At 50.4% G+C, this 21,429-nt stretch overlaps 1 protein-coding gene across 8 annotated transcripts in view; it reads left to right on the top strand.

The window, feature by feature from the left end:
• Positions 1-20,963, top strand: part of LOC133347983 (trinucleotide repeat-containing gene 6B protein-like) — a 51,419-nt gene extending 30,456 nt beyond the window's left edge. For 4 of the 8 annotated variants that reach the window (XM_061560752.1, XM_061560748.1, XM_061560750.1 and 1 more), the window contains exons 6-22: positions 5,268-6,977; positions 7,936-8,141; positions 8,620-8,700; positions 9,472-9,529; positions 10,141-10,265; positions 10,462-10,575; positions 10,752-10,871; positions 12,844-12,918; positions 13,522-13,969; positions 14,461-14,658; positions 14,908-15,054; positions 15,192-15,326; positions 15,984-16,148; positions 17,162-17,365; positions 17,652-17,737; positions 18,057-18,196; positions 18,626-20,963. In XM_061560752.1, the coding sequence (XP_061416736.1) occupies positions 5,268-6,977; positions 7,936-8,141; positions 8,620-8,700; positions 9,472-9,529; positions 10,141-10,265; positions 10,462-10,575; positions 10,752-10,871; positions 12,844-12,918; positions 13,522-13,969; positions 14,461-14,658; positions 14,908-15,054; positions 15,192-15,326; positions 15,984-16,148; positions 17,162-17,365; positions 17,652-17,737; positions 18,057-18,196; positions 18,626-19,055 (4,442 nt within the window). In that variant the 3' untranslated portion in view covers positions 19,056-20,963. Of the gene's footprint in view, positions 1-4,182; positions 4,254-5,267; positions 6,978-7,935; positions 8,142-8,619; positions 8,701-9,471; positions 9,530-10,140; positions 10,266-10,461; positions 10,576-10,751; positions 10,872-12,843; positions 12,919-13,521; positions 13,970-14,460; positions 14,659-14,907; positions 15,055-15,191; positions 15,327-15,983; positions 16,149-17,161; positions 17,366-17,651; positions 17,738-18,056; positions 18,197-18,625 lie in introns of those variants that run through there. The other 4 variants (XM_061560753.1, XM_061560756.1, XM_061560751.1 and 1 more) reach the window with 4 other exon arrangements.
• Positions 20,964-21,429: the final 466 nt, after the last annotated feature.

Here is a 21,429-nt window from a genome sequence, read left to right as displayed (position 1 = left end):
TTTTTTTCCTTAACGAAGCTTCAAACTTGCCAGACAGCCAGGAACTTTGCCACAGCGTCTTCGTCTGCAATGCTCGCTGCTGTCATCCGTTTAGTCTGGTCAGAGGGAAATCAATTCCCCTCCTCTCCCGTACGTGCATCACAGTCCGCACCTGTCTGCTTTTACACTCTGGGCTAACCCAGATGCCCCATGGGGCCTCGTTGGCCACGCATTGACCTTGTGCAGAGCCCCCGTGCACGGCAAGGCTGCGGGTGGAAGCCTGGTTGGCAGGCGGCGGTGGGGTAGGAGCGCGGACCACAATGGGTGTCATGTGATAGAAGTCGAGTACAAGGGTTAGGTTCACACATTACCGAGGTTTGTATCAGCAAGTTGAGAGCTTGCTTTGGGTTGTGTATGCCTTGAAATACCAGTTGCCTTCTTCACTCGCGCACGCACATGTGAGACCGGCATCCATCTCTGAATCAGAGGCTCCATGGTGTGAGGTGCATCTCCATCCTCACCGCTGCCTCTTGCGAGCTCACCCCCCCCCCCCCCCCTTAAACATTACCACACACCAATATGATTGTTCAGTCTTAACAACGTCGGCACTGTTACTGCCACAAACAATACAAAAACATGATAGTAGTGCAAAGTACAGTACAAGAAAGGAAACAAATACAATTAAACCATCTCCATCCTATCAGGCAAACACCACTGAGGTATTAACTTATTTTTCAAAAGCGACCTGGTCACAAAACTATAGCTCAACAAAGTGGCTTATCATATGGACATTTATAGCAGCAAATTAATCTAAATAATCTCAATGCATATTTCTAAATGTGGAGGGAAAAACCGGAGGACCTGTTGAAAAACAAAATCCACGCGACCACGGGGAGAACATGCAAATTCCAAATATACAGGTGTCAGAGTCGGGTCCGAACCCCTGATCTCCTGCATACCAGGCAAGGATTAATTTCTGGCTACAAACGGGTGCCGTCTGCTGGAAAGTCGACGATGACGACTCTACATAGACATTGTAAGGCCATCCTGAGCTTTTTCCTTCGCCCCCAAAATCCCAAATATAAAATCGTGCACATCAAAAATGTGCACAGTTATTTTGCATGTACAAATCGTTTGTACCAATAGCGGTTTACTGATACAGAGCATGATGAGCATTATAGCCACGAGAGGCTATGCCACAGGTTTCACCTGCACACTACCCCACTTTGGTAAAACCAGCAAGATTTGACAAGTGTTGAAATCAAGGACGCGATGAGCTATTGCAACTGTCTAAATAGAGCCAAAAACCAGGAGAATTCATCCCTGGTTTAACCTGAGAATCTCAAGAATGTGTCAATGAGGCTGTGAGTAATTGACAGGCGCCAGTGAGGTTCTGCACTGGTGGTAGTTCAGTGGAACCCTTGACTAGGCCATTTATGTTGCACGAGACACCACCAGGCCAAGGCCTCCCCAATGCTGTCATGATAGTGACTGGCGAAGGTGAATGATGTTGTAAAGCCGCCTCATGGCTTATGTAGTGACATCACTTTTATCACGGCACACATTATACATTGCCATTGTATTTACATCAGTGCAGTGCTATGGTGAAGCACCTGATTGCATTTTTTACAGTTGTTTTCTTATCATAAATGAACGATAAACTCGTGATGGACAGCCTGGGACGTAGACTTGAGTGCATAGGTACAAAGTGAGATGTTTTTTTTTCATCATTGCATAATTAAAGGACGCAGGGCTACATTTAGCTGTGAACACCAAAATGGACTGCTGGGAGGTTTGAGCCGGTGGTGACATCACACTGGTGGGCAGGGTGTGGTGATTTGGCTTTCATCGAGGTTCACAGTGGCCGTTCTGGGGGCATCAGGGCATTTGTAGTGGTATCCGTGCTTCCTCTAACTTTGCCGCCCATTCAAACCCTCGCACCTTATCACCACTCACTGGGGTTGCGCTCCTGTCTACGGACGTTCTGGTTGCCACAGCAACGGCATTCGCGGTGGCTGCAGTGTCTCGCTTGCTGGCGGCTGGAGCACGGCTTGGTGGGAGGAGTCAAGGTGTGACTTTAGGGCAGCATCTTTGCTGCCAGATTCTCTGCATCCTTGCTGCCTGGCACCCGTAGGTGTTGTCTTAGGCAGCATTCTGCCTGCTATATCCTGGTGGGGTAAAAACAGGGAATGAGGTGTGAGGGTGGCATCGACGGCAGCCAGGTGGCCTGTCAGGACCCCACCCACAAATCCCCCACTGTCTTTCCTTTAAAGGGTTTATTTTAGAGCTGGGCTCTGGGCCTAGGCTGCTGAGGCAGTCAGCCTTCATCCCCCAGAAAGAAAAAAAACACACCAAATCGAAGCTGTTTTATTTCCTTTAAAAAAAAGTTTGCAAATAAAATTTTACAAAGTGATCATTTTTGCGAGCAGGTGCCCATTTGGGTAAAAACAAAATGTCAAATACTAGCGATGCCCAGTGCTGGATGATTTTTGGTGCCGTCCTAATTTTCCTCGCGATGGCGGTGGATGAAGACATCGTGATGCATGTAGCCGTGCCCGTCACACGATGACGCAGACATCGTGACAACAGCGTGGATGCGCGGGGCCATACAGGGGGCCCCCTTCATGGCCTTGTCCTTCCGTGGAGGCCCTTTCCGTCTGCTCCTCTTAATTAGCTCGCCACCGTGTTAATTATTTCATGAACCACACACACGGCGTGTTGGCACGCGGGTCTTCGTACGTGTGTGCTCGTTGGCCTGCTTGCCGATTTGTGCATGTGTCTATGCGCGTGTGCGTGCGCCCTTGTATGCCTGTGTGTGTGCGCACGCACGCATGTGTATCCATGTGTGTATCAATGCGTGTGTCTGTTTGTGCGTATGTGAGTTGTCTCTGCCTGCTTGTTTCAGCGTGCATGGCAGATTGGCAAAGGGGGGGAGGGGGTGAAATGGGGCAGGCGAGGGGTGGGGTGTGGGCGCCGAGCTCGAGTTGGCATTGCTGCCAGTCCATCGTGACTGCCAACGCTCCCAGTGCGTGCTCCTGCATTTTTAAAAGCTGCTGCTGCCACCCCGTGCCTGCCAAACCTTACCGCCCCGGCCCCCCCCATGCCCCCCCCCCCCCGCTCACGCTGGGCGTCCCCACCCTCCAACCCCGCGATTACTTCCCAAGCTGCTCTAGTTGCGATTGAGCTGGCGGCGGAATGTACAGTGTGCTTTCTGCCGTCAGCGGGCTCTCGGCCGGGACGCGGCCGTGACTGTACGGGCCCCAGCAGCTGACGGGAGACGCTAATATCCTTGGCCGCCTTTCAAAAGGGAACGAACGCTCCCTGCTAAACGGCCTGGGACTGGAGGGGCGAGGGCGCCGGCGGGTGTGTGTCCGCCCGTCCGCTTGTGTGCGTGCGTGCGTCTCGCCTTTACGTCTGCTTCCATGCTTGTTGTTTCACGGAATTGGGCAGCGAGCAGGGGTGGGGGGGGGCGGCCGCGGTTGTTTGTGATGTTTTCCATTATTTTGGATTTATTTTCTTGGCCCTGTTTTTGTTTCTTGTTTACGTTTTATTTCATCCAAACAGGGTAGAGGAAGCGGTTTTTTTTAGGTAGAGTCTGAGCCTGCTGCCAAGCGCTGTGGTTTGGCCGGGTTAGGAAGGCCCCGTCAAGGGGAATAGGAGCTCTGTTTTCCACGAGAGGTAGAGGAGACCGGGGGCGGAGAGGAGGGGGCGCTGTCGCAGCAGCTAGCGCCGCGGTGTAGGCTTGCGCCTGGCGGCACTTAACCGTGCTGGTGAGCGTACGCTATGCTCCCTGGCTCGCCCTGGTTTTATCCAGACTCGCTCGCCGTCCCTTTTGCAGTGCACCGCCATCCTCTTTTCCCGGTCACGATTGCTCCCTCCCTGCCTGCACGCCGATTCGGGCGACTCTTTGGCAAGCCGTCAGCACGGCAGAGCGCAGGGACGGGGCATGCTGCATGTGTGTGTCTGTGCGCGTGCGCGTGTGCGTGCGTGTACGTGCGCGTGCGGTTTCGCACACGACGTGGCTGCTTTTGCTTGGTGCCGTCTGCATGCAAGCTGCGTGCGGCCATGTTGGATCGCGCCAGCTCCGGGTGACGGGATTTTGGCCGCCCGGTTTGGGGGACTGCGACCCCCACCGCATTCATAAATGCACCTCCCCAATAAAGTGGGAGGATAAAAAAGGGGAGTGGGGGGGGAGGGGGGGGAGAGGCGGCTGGCACGGGACACCCAGGATCTGTAGGCCCCGTCCTGGCACAGGATCTTCTGGAAGAATCGCGGTATGTGTGGACTCGCGTCTGCGCGCTGGCTCTCCTCCTGCCCGGCCATTTTTCCCTCTTTCTCTTTGCGTCTCCGTGTCCGATTCGAACTGCGCCGCTCGCTTATCCGGTTGCTTGCTCGCCCGGCTGCTCGCCCGCTCGCCCTTCTTATGTACGTGCCGGAGTTTATGGAGAGGCATTTAATATTTTCTTGAATTTTTTTTTTGTTTTATTTTCTTTCGTTTGATGTCGTCGTGTTTTTATTTGCCGTGTGCCGGATTCCGGCAGTGGATCATGTCGCCGAGCCGCAAAGCGATCGCTCTCGCAGTTAAGATGGCCGCTGTGTTCTTGCACAGCCGCTCTCCTTGTTGCGGCACTGTCCGCTACCCTAATTTTTAATTTAAGTCAAGAAAAGTACATAGAGGATCATGGAATTATTATCGTTTTCATTATTTTTCTGGTGGTAATTGTTTTTGTTTTGTGGATACATGAAGAAAATGCTTTCGGTGCAAGGCGAGTACGGTGGTTGCGTAACGTGTGCCGCACGTTGTTTCGGAGACGGGGTGGTATGGGTACGCTCCTGATGGCGAGGTCCACACTGCGTTCAGCCACAATTGCCTTGCTTGGCTATGACGCTACCAAATCCTGATTTTACCAAAAATTGGAATTAAACAAACCCGCGAACAGAAGTGAGTTTATGCTGGATTGGGTGGGAGGATATGTCTCGTGTTTGAAAGAAGTATGGCAAGGCCCTGGCTAAATCAACTCATTCAGGCCATGATAGTGAGGGAGCATTTTCTTTAGTCAACACGAGAAATAAAAAAAATTGAGCTTGGGCGTTGTTCGGCGCCCATGAAGGGCCGGCGAAAGTGGCGCTCATCAGTCCCAGCAGCCCTGACCTGGCTCCGCCTCTCACCATGAGCAGCGTGAGCTCGTGATGGCGCTGACTGCCTTTCTCCAGTCGCCGTAGCTAACGGCGGTGCCTGTTCCCTCTCTCTGTCGCCCCCCATCCCTCCTGCATGGTGCACGCTGCAGGGCTGAGCCAGGGTAGCGGCGGCTCCCAGCGCGAGGGCTCGCCCCCGTGGGGGTCCCCGTCCTCCCTGTCATCCCAGGGGGAGGGGGAGCCCAGCCTGCGCGCCGTCTGGGAGTCTGTGATCGTGGACGGCTCGGACCGTGAGGCCTGGCCGGCCCTCTCTCCCCAAGACGCGACGGCACCCGGAGACGGCAAGCGGCAGCCGGTTCCGGCCGACACCACAACAGCTGTTACCACGACGTCCACAGCGTCGGCGACAGTGACCTCGGAGCGCGTCGCTATGGAGGGGCGCAGTGACATGGGCCACTGGGATGCATGGGATTCCGCCGATGCCGGTCCCTCTGACCCTGCCATGTGGACGGCCCCCACTGGGTTCAGTAGTCGCCATGGCTACAGCCTCAATGGACGCAATGAGCACCGAGAGAAGGGCCGGCCAGACGGGCCTGGGCGGCTCTTCTCTAGCGATGCGTGGGAAAGGCCACAGGCTCGTGGCTTAGATGGCGTCGAGGGGCCTGGTCCATCGTCCTGGCGCCCGGGCAGTGAGGCCGAGCTAAGCTCAGGCTGGGGGGCAACAGAAGCCAGCTCCGCCACCACCCCCTGGAGTCAGCAGCAGCAACAGCCATTCAGCGCTACTGGACAGGGGGATGGCAGCGATGAAGATGACGACGATGATGATGATAATGGCAACGTGAAGCCAGAGGGGGAAGGGACGCAGGTAAAAGCGGAGGGCACGGCTGCCGCATGGCCCGGTCAGGGCTGGGCTTCAGAGCCGGGCCCGGCCGGTATCGTGCAGGGCAAAGAACCTGGCGAGGAAGTGGGGTCGGTGACGGCGGCGGAACAACCCTCCGATGCGCTGGTGCCCTCCCGGGACTATGACCCCCGCGTGCTCTCTAACCTGGGCTGGGGTCAGACCCCTGTGAAGCAGAACGCTGCCTGGGAAGCCGAGGAGCTGCAGAGGAGCCAACAGGACGCAGGCAGCTGGAAAAGCCCGGATGAGGGCCCATCAGGCACTCTGGGCCATGCTGGTGGGACCGGGGGTGGTTGGGATGAGGGAGGCGGGAGCGGAAGGGGTCCTGCCTGGGAGGAGAACAATTGGCGGGGTGAGCGAGGTGAACGGGGTGGATGGACAGGAGGAAATGGCGGTGGTGGCCGTGGTGGCGGTGGTGGCTACCCTGGTGCGATCAGTGGTGGTAATAGCCGTGACAGCCCTAGTTGGGACTCGGAGTCTAAGACAGTCGCGGCGAGTGTCTACGGAGCCAGAGGTCGGCAGCAGCGGCCCGGCTGGGGTGCATCTGGCCCCACTTCCACTCCCTCTGGGAACTGGGCTCAGGACTGGGAGAACCGGCAAGGTGGCGGCGGCGGCGGTGGCGGTGGCCGCGGCGGCGGCGGTGTTTGGGATGGAGGGGAAGACCGCGAGGTCCTGGGTGGCGGTGGAGGTGTCATCCCCAGCGGCGTGGGTATGGGGAACAGTCCCTCAGGCCAGGGCTGGGGGGAGGTGGAGGGGGGCACCTGGAGGCCCCCCGGCAGCTGGGAGGAGTCACCGGCAGATTCTCTACGACGCCGGCCTGCGGTGGACGACGGGACGTCTGCCTGGGGTGACCCAGACGCCTACAACTATAAGCCGGTTAACATGTGGGGAGGCCGTGGGGAGGCCGGGCTGCCGGGTGGTGCCAAGCAGGACCAACAGCGGCGCTCGCCTATTCCTGGCGCAGGTAATACCCCACACTGCACGACACCCCCTTCCTGTGTAATGAAGAGTGAGGGAAAATGAAAGGGGCTAAGTCATGGTGCCAGGTCATTGTTACCATTCGGCTTGGGCTAATAACGATAGTGCAAATGGTTAAACAGCAAATCTGATTGGCCAATTTTTTTTATTTTTAAAGAAAGGTTTGACTGCTTGATTGGGGCTAATATTTGGATGGTTATGGGTTTGGTTGCCACTAACAATGGCATGATCATTTTTTTGGTTTGAATCCGAACCCATACCAAAGCAGAGTCGTGTGAGCGATTACACACCGCCACGTAAAAGGCGTGCGAGTTAACTCGAGTTCTCTACTAAGACCATGAGGTGTGGTGGTTATCCACTGCAGTTTGCACTTCAATGCCCCGAGCATCCTGATACCTCATTTCTGGGTGACATTTGTGATGCACACTTCTTGGGTACCATGAGAGAAAATGTTAAATACTTCTGACAACATAACCAGGATCATTGTTTTGTCTGATATATTTCATAGAACTCATCAGCAAGGGAGGCTTAAATGCTCATATGAAGAACAATGTGGACGATGTAACCTGGGACACATTTTATAGAATGCAGAAATAACTGGGAAAAGAGCACTTCGAGAGAAGCGTGTTGTGCCGTGGGGGGATGAGAGAACGCCAGATGCCTTGTCTCTGGAATGAAGCCATAATTCTTAATTTGTGCATGCCCACTCCATAGCCTAGAACCTGCTGTCCTGAAGCTGAGTCTCAATCGAGATTCCGATCGCGAAACCCCCTTTGTGGCCCTGAGTCTCAACATTGAGCCTCAAGCCTGCTCCACTAATTTCAAGATTTTTATAAGTGAATGCACATTTTGGGAGTTTCAACTTACAATGTTACATGGTTTATGTTATCGGTGATGGGGTGCGACTTAAACAAAACAAAAATCTTTAAATTTTTCTCTTCCAGGACCCAGGATGCGACGTGATGGTTGGGAAGGCCCAGGAGGTGGCCCCCGCCCCGGAGGTACCGGGGGGCCGCGAGGCTCGAGCTGGGACGAAGACGAGGCCGAGATCGGCATGTGGGGAGGCGGCAGTGATGTCGGTGGCCACGACCCGGGGTTCCACTACCAGGGCTCGTCGGGGTGGGGTGGCCGCAGAGCTCCTCCACACCGGGTAACGACCTCGAGCACATGTGCAGCTCGCACGTGTTGTTGATGACGCCTTGTCACCATTATTATAACCACACTGTAACACGTAAACTATGCCGTGAAATGCGTTAACCATTCCGTATAACGCGCTTCAACCACTCGCCAAAAGACGTGTTAATCACACCATAGTATACATCAACCACTCACTGGACCATATTTTAACCTCGCAGCACACATTAATCGCATGATTTAATGCATGTTAACCACACGGTGTAAGACACATTGACCAAACTGTCTTAACCACAATGTGTAATTCGTATTTACTGCACCTTGTAACTCATTACACTTTGTAACCCACACAAGCTAAGGAGTACAACACTTGTGAACCATACCGCGTACACACGTTAACCGTGCCACATCACTCGCATAAAGCACTCCTGTGATTGTGTTGTTGAATCCGGGCGTGTGTATTTGTGTACGGGGATGTGTACTGGTGTGTCTAGGGTCCTCCGCGGGGCATGAATCGTCATGACGATGGGAGGATGCAGAGACTCACTCGGCAACTCATGGACATGGGCTTCCCTGTGAGTCCCACGCATGCTTTGACCTTTTAGCTTTTAATTAAGAAATAACCTCTATGTAACTTGATTAACCATGTCTCCCATGCAGCAAGAGCCACTGAGACTCATTCATCTCAACAGCCTGTCACCTGTTTGTATAAAGACTCTCAGATATGGGACAGACTATTTTGATGCTTGGCTCTGTAAAATCATATTTGAATCATTCTTGAGTCTCTAACATGAAAACATTCTAACAACGGTTACTTCTCAGCTGCACATATAGAAATCTCTAGGTAAAGAAACATGACCGTTTTTCTTCTAACTAGGACATTTAAAACAGCTACCATAGTGGTGTAATTCTTAGCTTTCAAATCCGAAGATCATCAGTTTGATTCTATCCCGGCATGGCAGTTGACCTGATGGTACCCAATTTTAATGGTTAAACACCACAGTTACTCCAGGCAGATGACATGTGGTGGGGTTAAAATACGGGTACTCCGACCTCGTCCAAAAAATCCTGTCAGCATGGAAGTCCACTAGAGCTTCCTCCAGTGGAGGACCTTCCACCAGCAGTGATATGAGCAAGCAAGCAATTGTACAGTTGAAGATTTCCCGCTAACTGAGAAGCCAGGGCAATCGTTGCTTTGACTACCATCATGAGGAGAGACGTGTGGCTCAATGCCAATCACTCCGGTGAATGATGAGGGTACAAGATAGTAAGTCGGAGCGCGTGCCCCCTTTTTACCGTGGGCACCAGCTAATGTTTGTGGTGACGTTCGTTTCCTGCGCCTGCAGCGAGACCCGGCAGAGGAAGCTCTCAAGACGAACAGCATGAACCTGGATATGGCGCTGAGTGAGTATTCCAATTACTATTCCACCGTGTATGAACTCTGTTGACAGTGCTGAGGAAGAGGGGGCTGTGGATAATAGATAAATGCATGCATGGCTTTGTGTAATAATCGTTTTTGTTAAGTAAAGCAGCTGTAGACCCAGCACATGCTGTTGTGTGGAAATTAGTTTCTTTAGTTAACATCTCGCCATCGGGGGGTACTGCGCTGGTGAGATGTTAACTGTCGCCTGGTATGGAGGATGTGGGTTCGATCTCGACCCTGGCGCCTGTATATTTGGAGTTTGCTTGTTCTTCCTGTGGTTGCATGGATTTTTCTTTGGGTTTTCCAGTTTTTCCCTCCACATTGAGAAAAATACATTTTGGGTATTTGGCTGCTATGAATTTCCACGCGATAATCCACTTTGTTGAGCTAACATTTGTGGCCGGCTTGCTTCTGAAAAGAGCTCTCGATCCATGGGCCTTACCTGTTAAAAACATTTTTTTAAAATAGTGTTTGCATGGTCAAACAACCACTATTCTCGAGTTGAGGATGCCATCATCCAGCCGTGGCTTGAGAAAGTTAATATGAATTTGGATTTTATTGTAATGTTTTTTTTGTTGGGCACTCGATGCAGGTGCGCTACTCGACCGGAAAGTGGATGGCACTAAACGCGGCAGTGTTGACTTCAGCAAGTTTGGGCCGCGACACCCGCTAGCCAAGGAGGCTCCCCTCGATCGCTCCGCCTTCTTCCCAGACAAGGTTTGATCGTCGGGATTGCCCCCCCCCCTCGCCTCTCTTGTCGCCAATCTTGCCGCTCAAACAAATGCGCGCGAATGCGTGCAAATAAAATTCACGCGTTCCAATTGTGGTCGTCTGTGCTCCGCTTCTCACTTCTGACCTTCATTCCCACTTTTCATTTTACCCTCGTCTGCCCCCTCCCATCCCCCTCCCCCAGGGTTCTGGCCTGTTCGGTGGGGGGTGCAATGTCCCCCCATCCCGCGGAATGGGCCACGGCCCCTCCCCTGCACAGCTGAGGGCTCAGGCGCCGCCCCCATTTGTCAACCCGCAGGTGCATGGCTGGGGAAGGGTGTGGGGTGGGGTGGACGGGGGGCGGGATCATTGGCACGGCACGTGGTGGTGAGGCTGCCGCAAATGTTTTGCTGCGTTGGTAATATGTGCTTGGTCTGTCCAATTACAAACTGCTGACTGGTGGTTATTGCTGTTGCTGCTTTGTGCTCCATGTAGGTGCCTGCAGCCCAACTCTTGCAGTACGCCATGAAGAATAGCGGACTGAACCCCGCGCTTCTGCCCCAGGTGACGCCGCAGACTCTCGCCTCGTTCAGCCAGCTCAACCAGCTGCAGCTCGTGAGTGTCCAGCACCAGCAGCAGCCACAGCAGCAGCCACAGCAGCACCAAGAGCAAACGTGTTACCAGCAGCAGATGTAGTGCCAGCAAAGACAGTAGCACAAACAAGCTGCAGTAGAAGCACAATAAGCATTAACAACACCCTTAGTACTCATTTGAAACATACCTGAATGTGTCAAGTACTTTGGAGAAAATGCTTGGTAAATTATTAAGATGTGTGAGTCTCCCAAAGCTGTGGGGTTGCTAGGTGACCATTAATGGTCGAACAGCAAGTGGGTTGATCTATTCTGTGTTCACCTTTAAAATTTTTCTCCGGGTTCTTGTTTGTTTATATTGGCACCTGTGTATCTGTCAGTTGAAGTTTGGCTTGCCCCCATCCATGTACTCTGGTTTCATCCCACTTGCAAAACTCCTGAAAGTGGAATTGAATAAATATCGTAATGCAGGCTGCTTTGGGGAATAAAAAAAACCGAGCTCTTAGACATTTCTATGTAAATAAAATAAATATTACTTTCCCCAAAGTGTCTCTCCATCCACTCTGGCTTTTTTGCCATCGTCTTGATTGAGCTTCGATTAAACATGACAGTTGTTGTGGGGTGGTGTAGTTGGTTAGTTGTTGACAACTTGTGTTTGGAGTCGGGGCGGGGGGGTTGTGTGGTGGTTTGTGGTTGATGGCATGTGCCTGATAATTGCCGTGTCTTGGATGACTGGTTTGTGGTTGCCTAATGGTTTGTGAATGAGCTGCCTTGGGAATGTGCACTTGACAAACATTTTAGCTCTCCCCCAACGTAGTTCCGTGATTTGCCACATTGGATTCACGAGTTGTTTTTTTTGTCCCCTACATAGTTACATTCATTATTTTATCCAAAAGGCCACAATTACATATAATTTCCACAAATTGTAAAATACAGTAGACTTTCGATTATCCGCACTAATGACGGGGAAGACGGCCGCAGATAATTAAAAATTGTGGATAATCCAAAAATATCCATTTTCCGTGGATCTCTATGCCAAACACCACTAATATAGGTATAAATAATGTTTTAAGTTGGATAGCAGTGCCACGCCAATCAAAATCAATCAAGCTCCGCCCACAATCTCAGGTGTGCGGTTTATCCTATTTGCGGATTAACCGCACGCGAATAATCGATAGTCTACTTACTGTACGTATAAAATTATTACACAAGGTTGGATATGTAAAAGTGAGCACGAGAACCCGTTGTTATTTAATTGTTGCATGGCAACTCTGATGTGCACACAATTGACACATAGGTGCAAGGGCAGCAGTTGTGGCCCATTGTTTTTTTGTGCTTAATTGCTGACTTAATGTTTTTGGTGGTTGGTTCATTCACTAGTTGGTGGTTTTAAGTTGGTGGTGCCTGATTGTTTTGGTGATGCGTTGGGTTAGCGTGTAGCTGTGCATCAATCCATCAGTTAAAGTGACGACTTGTGTATATGACGCGTGCATCAAATCATACGGCAGATAATTGTTTACTCTTACATTTATACAAATTATGGTACATTTCATTGAGCATGCAGGAACTGTAGATACTATATGGAGCATGGAAGACAATGCAAATGAGACGGTAGAAACAAAATAAAAGTTGGTATTTTTCAATGAAGTCGCAACTTCAAATCGTAACATTTCATTGAGTTGTGAAGGGTGTGGATGAATTGACACCTGCCTATTGGGTTGGGAGGTGGGAGTCGAGTTGATATTACTTTGTTTAACCATGTGAGAACTCTTCAAACCAGTATAGTATTATTTTCAAGAGTGACCTGGACCACCGAGATGACAAACAGGAATAGAACAATATGGCAAAAAAAACGAAATTGGAGAGAACAATTGCATGCTAGGATAATTACTCCACATATATATTAAATAAAATAAACATTCCAGGAGGTGCCTATGGTGGTTGTGTTGGGCTGTTCGTGCACCTCAATTTGTTTTGGCGTCTTCTCCACCGTCCAGCAGGCGTATCAGCAGCTGCTGCTGCAGCAGTGCCCGCGTCCTCCCGGTGCTGCCTTCCGCCACCAAGAGCAGCAGGTACTGCACACACACACAGACACACACAGACACACACACAGACACACGCAGAGACACACATACACAGGTCCTTCCTGTGAATCCTAACATACATGCATATACACTTGAGCAAATGCGTTCATCTAGACGCAGAAAAAGATTACCCGTCTAGCCTACGTAGACTGTTAGGGACACGTGCTGTTTGCGAGTACTTAACACCTGTCAAGGCCATCGTGGCAAACAAGAGGGTGGTGTGATGAGCACCACTCTCGCGCACACGGTGCTGACATTCACACCACACAAGACACTCGTTTAGGGCTTTGTCAACTTTGGCAGGACTCAGGACATGCTGACGATTTCCTCTTTTCAGTAATTAGACCCAGGTTTCTAGGTGTGCAACGCAGTGAGCTGACCAGTCGCTGTGTCATCCTGCGCACCACACAAACACGTATACGCAGCCAATGGCCCCCAATGCGTCTTTATACAATGTAGAGACTCGTGCTGTTAGCAAGTGCCTGTACAGGCCAGGACATCGAATGAGTTGGTGGTGTCACATGCACCACGCCTGCGACCGAACATTTAGAGTCCATGCCCCTCCCTTCCGTCTGTGTTGTGTGTGTGCAGGTGTCGCGCAACATCAGTGCCATGCAGCAGCAGCAGCAGATCCAGCAGCGGCAGCTGGCGCAGCTCTTGGGCGGCCGTCCTCCCGGTCCTCCTCCAGGACCCGCTCACGGCCCCCCAGCCTCCTCCAAACCCCCACCCCCCCTGGATGGCCTTTCTCCTACCTCTCTTCTCGACCCCTCAGCCTTTCCCATGCACCCAGGATCAGAAGGTCAAAGGTCTCCAGCGTTTCAGACACTTCATGGCCTACCCTTTTTACCCGGCAATGTCATGGGGGCTGGGCCGGGTCCGATGGGGGGAGGCTCAGGGGTGATGGGCGGTCCTGGGGTGATGGGGGGAGGCATGGGTGTGATGCCAGGGGGAGGAGCTCCCTATGGGCGGGGGCCCAGCCTTGGGTCACCTGGACGGCGGAAGAGCTGGAGACAGGGACAGCCACCAGGAGATCGCAGGGGTACGCAATCACATGCAGGCACTAGCACACACTCTTTAACGCATGCACACTCGATTTAACACAACACGCACAGACGCATGCAAACACGAGCACTAACATGCACATACACACTAAAAAGTGTGCTGTACAAATACTAGCATTCTCATGCATACAGACATTCAGAACCATACAATCACAATGATGCATATTCATGGATTTGTACAGAAACCACCTAACAAATTCACATTAGTGATCTTGTTAGGTGTAAATACACATTAGTATGTTGATTATTTTCTAAGGTTACATTTTTCTCTCAAGTGCTATTATTCCAAATTGCCCAGAGGGGAATGTCCTTTTTGTTGCTTTCATGCTTCCTTTGTTTATTAGGACACCTTCAATCCCTTTTGTATTTTTTTCAAGACGTCTGTTCTCATTATTTGCTGAAAGTTCCGTTTGAACTGCAGGTAGGGTCTCACTCTTTTCTCCCCCTTGTTGCCTCGGCGCACCCCCAGGCTTCCCCTCCTCGCTGGGCGTGGGTGATTTGGGCGGGCCGTTGCCAGGGGGGCCGGCTTCCGTGGCCGTGGGGAGCTCCCCGCGGGATGGCATGCAGCCCGGGCAGTCACGCCTACGCCGCTGGACCCTGCCTCACAGCCTGGACGGCTCTGGGGATGGGGGTCCCTCCATGGACCACGGCGCTCCCTGCAAACATGGTGAGCGAGCGCTGCGGGACAGCGTGGGTGACGACACAGTGTGATCGACCTTGAGCAAAGGTGATGATGGGTCACCAACATGTGAACGTGTGCACTTACATTGTCATCTGCATTCATTTAAAGGGAAAACACAATTTCTTAAAACCATGCGTTGTAAAAAAAGAGAACTCCGCCTTTCGTGTAAATGCAACTCCATATAACAGCCTTGCCTGTCTCACCGCTCTCCTGTCCTCTCACCCGCCCCCCCAGACTCTCCGCTGGATGACTCTCCCTTTGACCCCTACGACCTCTCACCCTGCCGGGATATGACATCCGACCCCTCGGAGTGCTGGTCCAGCTCAAAGGCGCCTGGAGAGAAGGTGTCAAACGGAGCGAGCTCAGGGAGCTGGCCGCCCGGTACGCTGCACTCTCATGATCCCTGGGTGAAGCGAGCAGACCCAGTGAGAGAGAGAGCCTCCTCCTTAGTGGATTGGTTCGCTCAGCTTGTTGTTGCCTGCTGTGTTCATTTCCTTGTTTTCTTCCTCCACACACAGAGTTCCACCCTGGGGAGCCCTGGAAGGGACTACAGAGCCCTGAGGATAGCCTTGACCCCAGCGATACCGGTGACCCCAGCAGCCTAACCTCCAGCAGTCAGGCCGACCGCTGCATGTTCCCAAGCGTCAGCCCCGGTCAGTTGACAGTCTCGCGCTGTGAAGCGACCCGATACGTCGTAGGAATGGAGCTGAATTCTACGGCAATTACTCTCACTCAATCCCTTGACTTGAGGACTCACTAACGGAGCCTTTTCTGATCCCTGATGTTCCCTTTCATTTTATTTGGCTTTGGAATTAAGGGCATTTGTATTAAATGAACAACCCTTGCAAAATAATTTGACTTATTTACTTGAAGTTGATCATAATAATGAAAGCAAATATTTTTTTCCGTTGAAATAAAAAATGGGAAAAGACCCATAGCAAATAACAATTTAGGAGTGATAAGGGCGGGAAATGATCCTCAATAAAAATGTTGGATCTAAATATATATCTATTTTAAAATCTTGAATCGTTTCCTTGTAAAAAGAAAACACACCTCTTATCTGAGGCACTGTTTCACAACATGCAATATTAGCAGAAACATTTTAGAAATACATGTTTGTGAATACAGAATGTAAAGCGGAAAATTCTCGCAAGAAATAGTCACTTGAACCCGTGACATCGCAACACTTCACTCACACAGCATCTAAACATCCAATCATGACGTGTACCTCACCCATAACATTTAAAATGAGCTATTGCCTCTCTACCCTGGCCACCCTACCCGTACCCCGTCTATCCACTGGGGACCAGTGGCTGTATCAGCTGGCGGTCCCCCTGCCTCGCCCCCGCTGCCCCCCACCGCCCTGCCTTGCTCGAGTGCCTGGTCCCTGGGTGGGGGCTCCGCCTCTCCCAGTGTGTACCGGCGTGCGGCCTACGGGGGCGGCGGGGGCTCCCCCTCCGACCTGAGCGCCACAGGTAATGACGCTCGCCTGTTTGTTGTAACAAGGACTTTGGGAGAATCGACACCGCCAAGCTGAAAAAAAAACGGTTAAGAGTAGCCCTGGCGAAACATTGGAGGTGGGGGGGGTAGGGTTGGTCGGTGAGAGTGGTGTGAATACACAATAGAGGGTTTTTTTGGGTTAGATCGCATGAATATAAATGCATCGTTAAACCCACCACCACTGTGGGTGGCCAAAGCCTACACGTTCAACTCTATTGTGCTGGTTGACTAGTTGGTCCGCGGTCAGTAGCACGGTTGGCTATGTACGGTGCAAAAGAAGCTCAACATACATGAATAGAGGAGGACAAAGCTCGTCATAGTGGATAGTTAGCTGCTTGGTTAAAATAGGGTCAGTTGGACAGCTAGTACTAGTGGGCTGGTTGGCTCGTTAGTTTTGGGTAGGGGCTAGTGTTTGGTTGGGAATTAGCAAAATCAGGCATGTTTAGTTTTTGCCATCTTGTCATCTATGTTGCTCACAGAGACCCCTGTTAACAGGGCAGTGGTTGGTCACAGGAGAGCCAAACTGCTGCTGCCTTGTTTCCCTGAGCAGTGTATTTTTTGGAGCAGAGCTGTTCTGGCCTCGATTAGTGTCCACACCTGGTTCACATCATCAAATTCGTAATTGAAAACAGCACGGTGTGGTTTGTGACATCACCACGCCTGTGTGCTGCACGAAGGAAATACTTTTTGTATCGGTTGAATACACAGTTTACATGTTTGTGTCCATATAAAAAATTCGAATCACCCACAATACTGTCCAGCTAAATTGGCTTTTCACAGATGAGTTTACTATGTGTCATTGAAGTGGGTAGGAAGAGGAATAGCTGAAGGCCGTGAAATTCTGGTAGATGATATGAGACATTCAATCCAGAGCTGCAAATGTTGATTCACGGTAACCTAGGTTACGAGCATTTTAATGGCACACATAGAGGATTCCTTTTATGACCATCATGATGTAATGTTTGTTTTGTCCCGATACCCAAAACAGCCAAGCTCCATGACATCAAGTCATCGTGGTCCACCCTAGGCCAGGCCCGGCCCTCGTTAACCTCTCACGACCCTTGGAAGGTCCCCAAAAGCCAAGCCCCTCCACCGCGACCGCCACCGGGACTGACCAATCAGAAGCCCACTTCACCCTGGGGCGGACCTGGGAACCTGTGGGCCAATGCCGAGTCAAGAACTTTGACCCCAGGTAAGATTACATTCCCGCTTTTGTGGTCTATTTAAATGTATATTATTACTTATTTCTATTATTATTTCTATTTATTTTATTTTTACCTACGTAACTTTACCGAAAAACCCTAAGAGTATCACAGTAAGCTTTAGATTAAATTACACAGCAAGTGAGGAATATATGAAGGTATCCTTATTAATTTGATCATTTTTATGAAGGTATGAAAATTATTGGTTGGTTTGAGCCCTGTGTGTGCTGTTGCCACTTGCGTGCGCCTTATTCTTGTGTGTGCACGTGCGTGCAGGAGGAGCCTGGGATAACGAGGTAGGGTCAGCACCAGGGGGAGGCAGGAACAGTGCCTGGTTGGTGTTGCGCAACCTCACCCCACAGGTGGGCACACAAGACTCTTTTCTGACGTTGATTTGCAAAGTCAAAATTAAAGTGTGCGCGGACAAGTGTTGATTGTCAATCAAGAACCGATGAGTGAAATTCCTCATGCTAATGTCAGAAACCGTTCTGTTCTATTGACAACCACTGTTGACTTCCCACAAAAGATGTCCTCATTCGGTTGACCCAGGGGCATTATATAGTCGCGCCACGTCCGGGTTTGAACCCATGACCTATTGATTGTGAGTGAACCACTCATTACGCCAGCCCTTGTCTATAAATCCGGCCTGTTCCTTTTCCCTTCTCTTGCCTCTGGCTGCAGATCGACGGCTCGACGCTGCAGACTCTGTGTATGCAGCACGGGCCGCTCTTGACCTTTCACCTCAACCTGCCGCAGGGCAGTGCCCACGTGCACTACAGCTCGCGCCAGGAGGCCAGCAAGGCACAGAAGTCCCTGCACATGTGAGCATAACGCACACACGCACTGCCAGGCTTTATAGTCGAGTTAATTTTTGATTCAAAGCTTTCGTGACTGCAGGAATTCATATTCTTGGTTTTTTTGGTAAAGTCACGTACAATGGAAGTAATAAAATAATATAGATATTATTAATAAAAAAAGATAAATATTATTATTTTATTATTTCCCTTCTACGTGACTTTACCGAAAGAACCAAGAATATGAGTCGAGTTCATCTTTGTTCAGATGTATGCTGGTCTATCTGAATTCTGGTTCACTTAGCTACTGGTTGAATAGTGCAGTCAAGTGCATGTTGGGTAGTATGGTAGTGTGCATGGTGGAGAGAGTGGCCAGGTGCAATCCAGGTAATATGGAGATGTGCATTCTGGGTAGTGTGTGTGGTGAGCTGTGTTGTGGGTTATGTGCTTGGCCAGGTGCGTGCTGGGTAACACGACGATCGTTGCGGAGTTGGCAAGCGAGGAGGAGGCGAGTCGCTACCTGGCCCAGGGCCAGTCCCCGATGGTTCCCTCCATGGGTCCCCCGTCAACCCCATCTGGGTGGCCAACCGGCCCAGCTCAGCGTTCGGCTCTGGGGGCAGGGGTCACTGCAGTGCCACCCCCCTTCAGCCGGACCAGCGGGGGTGGCAATGGCATTGTGGGTGGGAGCGGTGGGGGCGTGGGCCTCGGACGCTGGAACAGCGACATGCCCCCTCCCTCCCCATCCCTCTGGGGGGCCCCGCACTATGGGACGGACACCCTATGGGGGGTGGGGGCCCCCAAGGTGGGGCATGAGGAGCCACGGAGCATCCCTGCCTCATCCCCGCTGCTGCCTGGAGACCTGCTCGGTGGTGGAGACACCCACTAGAATTCTCCCAAACCCAAGACCGTGCTGTTAAGTCTACACTACTTTTGTTATTTTTATTTCAAGTGTTTATATTTTAACTCGGGTTCCACATTGAAGTGCAGTGAAATGTGGAACACCGTACTTCACATAGCGTGTACTGTAGGTATACGTTCTCGTACGTTTTGTAGGTTCGTCCGATATGTTTTTTTCATTTTTGTTTTCCAAAAAACATATCGTCTTGAATACTTGAATCGTGCAAGCCAATGCTGAAATGTGAAAAAGGTAAAAAAAATGTTAATGATGACGTTGTACTCTCTTCCAAGATGTCACTTCTCCTTCTCCCATGAGATGGAGGCATTGGTACACGGCTGTGTGTTCGCCCCCCTGTCTGACGGGCGAGCCCACAGGGGCAGCCTGGGGACTCCCAGCTCCTTACTTTGCACTGAATGCTGGTTGGGCTTTTTTCTCTCCTTACCAACGCAATACGGGCGTCGTGCGTACGCATTTGAATGTTTACCGAAGGGGATTGATTCACCGTCGCTGGTGACACCTTTCACACATCTCGGAGTGAAGATGGTTGTGTGCGCGTGCGTGTGTGCAAACGTGTGTGTGTGTATAAGTGTTTTTTTTAAATGACGTTTCAGTTTAGTAAAAAAAAAATTTGGATAAATAACACAAATTTAAAAATATATAAAAAATACAAAAAAAAGTTACAGCTTGTATTGATTGCACCATGTTATTTACACACATAAAATACAAAAGAGAATTAAACAGAATGCTAATGGGTGGCCCGTGGACGGCAACAAAGGCCGAGCTGCCCGCCACCAGTGACAGCACTTTAACTGTTGACGGTGACGTCAGGGGCATGGAGTCCTTATACCGAGTGTTTACAGCCCATACTAGTCGTCGTGTGTCCGTAGTCATGGGTTCCTTTAGTAATTTTTTTCTATATATTTGTTTCCTTCTTGCAGAGAAAGTTTACTCTTCCATAATAACGGGGGGTGGGGGGGGGGAGAGCTGATTTAAAACTCAGTTCAAATCATTGGCTCATGGCTGTAGAACGCATACTAAGGTAACACGTATTCCAGTATTTTTATTTCTTTTTTTACTTCCAAAAAAAACAAAAAGATGACTAAAACTGCGTTCCTGGTTCTCAGGAAACCTCGCTGAAACACTGAGTCAGAAAAAAAAAAATAAACCTTTCAGGATGTTACAAAGAAAGGAAAATAAAAACAAGTTTTTAAGAAGTGTATGAATTAAGATTATATATAAAAGTACAAAAAATCTTTAAAAATAAAATTAAACAAGCACTGACATTGCAGAGTATTCCACAAACCCTGGTCCCTGGTTCCTGCCAAATGCCAGAAGAATATCGGCTGGTGATCCTGTTTGAGGGGGCACACCCTCAAGCCCACCCGGGTCCCATGGGGCACGGGCCTCGCACTATGCATCTCCTTAGAGGCATTTAGATTAAGAAGAATCTGTTTTGTTGTTGGGCTATCTAAAATGCTCATGCTTGGTTACACATAATGTTTGAGGAGTATTTACAGTTTTTTCATTGTTGTTTGGGGAGGGGGGTGGTTGGATTAGTGTTGTATTATTTTATCGTTTTGCTGAAGAAGAAAAAACCGTTTCCTTTCGATGCAGCATTTTCGTGCGGTAGGGTTACTGTGTTTTTTGCCGAGTTGTGCGGCTCTGAAACGTTGAGTTTTAAAACGCTGAGCAAAAAAAAACGAGATAAGAAAGCATCAAACGTGTTTGCCTTGTGACATGAAAACGTGAATCAATGCAGGGTCCTGAGAGACCCGACCTGCAAAGACCTCCGCTTACCTATTTTGTGGGACGTGAGCGGGAGAGGCACTCTGAATTACTGGTTTAATGGAAAAATGTTATCTTTTTGCTGCTTAATATTAAAATCACAAAAATACATTGCGTGTTCTCTTTTGCACTTGTGTGTGTTGTTTTCATTATATCTATGTATTTTTACATTTAATCTAGGTGTGAGCAGTGTGAGACAATCGATCCGATTCTTCGTCAGGTCTGATGTTTTGTCGACAATGTCGTTTCTGCCATATTTTGGGGGAGATGGCATTTTGCAAACTGACAACGTGAGCCTGAGGCTGTTTTGCAGCGAAATCCTGGTTAAAAATATAAAAAACTGTTTGAAAGGTCACGAAATTGAAAAAAAAATGGAAAATTACCTTCACAATGGTGTAGCTATGAAGTGTGTAGGCGGTGTAGTGGGCACCGGGGGGGGGGTCATGGGCGCAGATGGCAGGCTACGAAAGGAGGAAAATTGGATAGGGAACCCCTATTTCACTCCTAGCACCAGGGCCCATGCCTACCACGCAATGCCACTGAACGTTCAAATATTGTATCTGCTACTATTTAGTGA

Source organism: Lethenteron reissneri, chromosome 26 (assembly GCF_015708825.2).
Source record: "Lethenteron reissneri isolate LAM-NWPU_2019-01 chromosome 26, ASM1570882v1, whole genome shotgun sequence".
Classification (NCBI taxonomy): Eukaryota; Metazoa; Chordata; class Hyperoartia; order Petromyzontiformes; family Petromyzontidae; genus Lethenteron; species Lethenteron reissneri.
This window is presented reverse-complemented; position numbering and strand designations above follow the sequence as displayed.